This window comes from Polistes canadensis, unplaced genomic scaffold (genome assembly GCF_001313835.1).
Source record: "Polistes canadensis isolate GaletaPanama2010 unplaced genomic scaffold, ASM131383v1 scaffold_10, whole genome shotgun sequence".
Classification (NCBI taxonomy): domain Eukaryota; kingdom Metazoa; phylum Arthropoda; class Insecta; order Hymenoptera; family Vespidae; genus Polistes; species Polistes canadensis.
Genome location: NW_014569557.1, coordinates 1563904 through 1568284, shown reverse-complemented (window position 1 = coordinate 1568284; position 4381 = coordinate 1563904). Strand labels below are relative to the sequence as shown.

Genomic DNA, 4381 nt, shown 5'->3' with positions numbered 1-4381 from the left:
GAGAGAGAGAGAGAGAGAGAGAGAGAGAGAGAGAGAAAGAGGTAGAAATGGACAGAGAGGGGAGGAAGGTTTTAGATTCCTTAGTATTTCTACTTGTTTCTTAGAAAATATTTGTAGCGTATTAATTAACACGTGGTAAACGATAAAATCTAGCACAAATCACCCAATCTACCCAATCTATCGAATCCCGGTGACTAACGCAATCGCCACCTGGCGAATAATTTACCTTATATTTCACGTTTACTCGAGAACCAATTCCTTTATATTTACCATATCTTTTAACGACCAATCGGGCCGCGTTCTTCCAGGAAAATTTTACATATTTCCAAACGACTTTTCTTTTCTTTTCTTTTTCATGATACGATTATTGTTTTTAATTGAACAACATATTCTGCAATTTTGATTAGTTAATGGTATAATTTAATTTCCGGTCTGTAGATGGCGCAACGAGGGCAAATGCTCATTTGTAATATGTAACTAGTGAACAGGGGCTATAATATTGGATCAAATCAAATTTCTGAATACGAAATTACATAATTTATTTAGATACAGCTCTTGTACGTATTATTAATATCAAATCTAATTAAATTATTATAGAGTTATATAATATCGAATAATTTTTGTATTAAAATGTTTACTTTAATTTTTCTATCAATGGTTGCATACTTTTTTCCATGGTAATTTTTGAAAGATAAAAACACAGATTTGTAAAGGAACGTTATTATTTATTGTAACATATGAATTAACGAAAAATTTAGTTAATAATCATTTTCGTCCGAGTTATATAATTGATGAAGTTTTCGAATGATATTCTTCGCTCGGTCAGAAATAAAATCATCTAATTGTCCCAAGACGTTAACGAAATCGATCACTTTTTCAAATCCTCCGTTTATTTTATCGTTTCTCTCTCTTTCATCCTTCAAATAATTTTCTTTTTCCTTTGTCGCGATTTTATCTTGCCGAGGAAAATCATCAAGTCTTTGCAATGACTTTTTATATTTTCGATTAAGCCTTTCTTGAGTTACTGCCAAAGATATCTATTGGATAGAAAGAAAAACAAAATGATTTTATCGCGATGAATATGTCCAAACGAAATAGACTGAACTTACCACGAGTAAGGAGAACAAAAAAATACACGATTTCATTTTGTTCGATGATAAACGTTATGAAATATCGGTATACACTTTTTTATTATTTTTCTATTTGCTTGTTTTTCTTTTTGAAATAATTCACTTATCAAAATAAACGATAAACGCGCAAAAAATATGTCGACGTTACGAAGTACCGACTGAAAACGAAATGACCGAAATCATTTTTCATAAAAACTTTGCAAATTGTAACATTGAAAGTTATGAAACGATTGACAATTTAATCCGATGAATTTAGGTTAAAGATATGTTCCAACACATAATATCAAATCTTTTGCTTTACTGTTACGTATAATATTTATTAAATCTTGTACAAATTATATTATAATTAGTTTTTGAAGAAATTATATCGAATACAGTTTATTTGTGAAATATACAGAAAGAAAAAAAAGAATAGAATGTGCTGATAAAGCAAAATGAATTTCGTTAAACTTACACAATTGTAAAAGTCAGAGACAAAATAATGATAGAATATTTTAAATAATTCAAATGAAGAAACGAACTTATTTGATTAATATTATAACTGATATCCTAAAATATGAGAAAAATGAAGGATAAAAATACGTCATAAATAAATAGTACATGAACTCGATGTAATACGCAAATTGAAAATTAATTTGATTAAATATTTTAGACGATGAATGTGAAAGATAATTTGCCAATGATGTAACAAACATTTATAAAAACTTGAATATTTGTTAATATCATAGAAATACGAAATAAGTAGGACGACATTTTTCCTAGAAGTGAATGTTATCGAATTGATTCACGGATATTGCCTAATGTTGCTTACTTATCATTATTCCTTGTAATCGCATATAATATTTCATATGTATTTTATACACATATATTGCATAATATTCATTGATTTATTTATCTATTAAAATATGTTAGAAATATTATACGTTGGCAATGACCAATGTTAACATCAAATGAAGATAATTTGATATTTATCAAAGCAGAAACGTGAGAGGAAGAAAGTAATCGTGATACGTTTTATATAGAAAAACATATTTTTCTTGATTTATTTTTCCTTTTTTTTCAAATACAGAAATGGTCTTTCGTCATAACTCGCGTCAGCATTTTTTGTTTTCACTTTTATTGAGACTGCGATACCGTAATTGTAGTTAATCGAGTTAATTTTAATTAGTTAAATAAAGAGGAATTTAAAATGATTATTTTATTTGTTTAATTGGTTTTTGCTGCTTGTTTCAATTGATTGTTTAGATTTTGCGTGGTTTCGACCGCAAGTTCGACAGCTTGCTTCGTTAATTTGCCAATCTCTTCTTGTACTTTCTGCGAATTTTGACTAACAGCTTTGACTGTTTTGTCGGATTCTTGTACGACGGTTTGCAATCCCTCCTGCAACTTGGCTTGCAATTGATTCACTTGTTCACGCGCATCTGGAATTTGAGCATTGATGTCGTCGACTACCTTATTTAGTCTGCCCTTCACGTCGGTCCATAAACTTTCTAATTCTGGACTCTTCTCTTTAACCTGTTACACAAAGTTTATTTCTACGATTATATTTTTCCCTACATTTTGCGACATCGTTTAATAATCAAAGAGAGAAAGATCCAAACGAAATTTCAACAAAACAGGGGCTCCAAAGGGTTGAAATAAAATATGCTTTATTTAATTCATTCGTTCATTTTATATATTTTTGTGGAATATTTGAAGAAATACTATTTCTTGCCCTGCCTCCCGAACTTTACATTTTCTATCTTCCTCTTCTTTCGTTTGGGGCGTTATCAGAGTAGAATAAGTCAGAGATAGGGAAAGTTTAATAGAAAGTTCCCTTAAATAATACGTGTCAAGATGACAAAATACAAATTATACATAGAAATAATATATACATTTTTGGCGTGTACAATCAGAGCTTCAAGAAATGAACTCTTACCTGTTCTGTCACATTTTTTATCAATTCCTGTAATTTATTGGCGAAATTCGTGCTCTGCTCCTTAACGCTGTTGACGACGGTTTGTGTATCGGGAAGATTCATTTTGTCTTGAAACTCAGCTGTCAAACTATTGATACTCGCTTGTGCTTGAGTAATTAATTCCGACAATTGCAAAGGTTGATTAGACGTTTGCTGAGTTTCGGCATTGTCAGATGGTACTGCTTTAGCCTCGGTGTAAACGAGGATTACTGTTAGAACGATCAAAAACGTGCTCTTCATTTTCAATGATATTTTTGTCCTCTTTTCCTCCGTTTATTCCGACCTCTGAAATGACTAGAGAACGACTGATGCGCGGGCTTTTGGTATTGCTCCCTTTATAGCTAATCCTTATCGTCTATTAATGGTGCTACTAGAGGCCAAAGATTGCTTTATCTTCTTTTAACCGAACGAGAAGACGATATTTTCATTTTTGTCTGATATCCTTTAGAGATACAGAGAAATACGATAATTTTCGATTTCAATTTTTAACATTCCAATTTGGAATAATATCTTTTCCTTTTCCTTGTGTATTGTTCAAAAGTGATCCTAAGTAGTCATTTGAAATCAAATCTTTCAGTATTCTGCTCGATTTTTAATTCGTTTTCATTTCGTTTACGTTTCAAATAAAACGTTCGTCAAATATTTCGATGTTTTGTTATCATATGTACATATCAAGAGAGTAAAGTGCACTCGGGTGAATGACGGTGGACAGCATTCTCCGAGAACAAGGTTCCACGGAAAAATCTTCATTGACTCATCTTTTTTTATCAAAAGAGATAATTCAGTCTCTCGAGCTTCGACTTATGTAATTTTCAAACGATTCTGTTAGTTGTATTTTTCCCTTTTTCTCTCTCTCTCTCTCTCTCTCTCTCTCTCTCTCTCCCGTCGTCGCATTATATGCTCCGGAACGCGAATCAGCACAAGTGTGCTTGGCATTCTCAGTTATCTTCGTCTTTAGAAGAACCTTGACCCCGAGAACATTTCTATCATTTTTCTATCTCCTATAACAGGCTATTTCCTTCAAAAATATCGTTCGAATCGATTCTAAGCGAAAAGTTAGATTTTTATCGACTTCCTTATATATTATAATCATTCGAAATTAACATTTTGGTAATATTAGAAAATATGGAAACCTTATTGACACGATATCAAATGCAAAGAACCTTACTCGCATAATAATCTTATACAAATACGGCAGTTTCTCGTTAATATAATGTAGAACGCAGTGATTTCATGCTTTCGAAGCAAAAAATAACTTTTCGTTTTGATACTAAAAGTACGTTTTAAATAAAAA

General features: G+C 31.2%; 1 protein-coding gene across 1 annotated transcript; it reads right to left on the bottom strand.

Annotated features, from left to right (window-relative positions):
* Window positions 1–2138: 2138 nt before the first annotated feature.
* On the bottom strand, window positions 2139–3422 carry LOC106793063. Its single transcript, XM_014759672.1, has 2 exons — window positions 3049–3422; window positions 2139–2645 (listed from the first exon to the last, which is right to left on the bottom strand). The coding sequence occupies exons 1-2, from the start codon at window positions 3325–3327 to the stop codon at window positions 2337–2339; spliced, it is 588 nt and encodes a 195-aa protein (XP_014615158.1). The 5' UTR covers window positions 3328–3422; the 3' UTR covers window positions 2139–2336.
* Between the last annotated feature and the right edge of the window lie 959 nt (window positions 3423–4381).

Excerpts from the sequence above, each read along its gene's own strand:
- LOC106793063 (XM_014759672.1), bottom strand. The coding sequence starts at position 3,327 with ATGAAGAGCACGTTTTTGATCGTTCTAACAGTAATCCTCGTTTACACC. Across the intron at positions 2,646-3,048 it reads TAAAAAATGTGACAGAACAG|GTTAAAGAGAAGAGTCCAGA; the intron begins GTAAGAGTTCAT and ends TTTGTGTAACAG.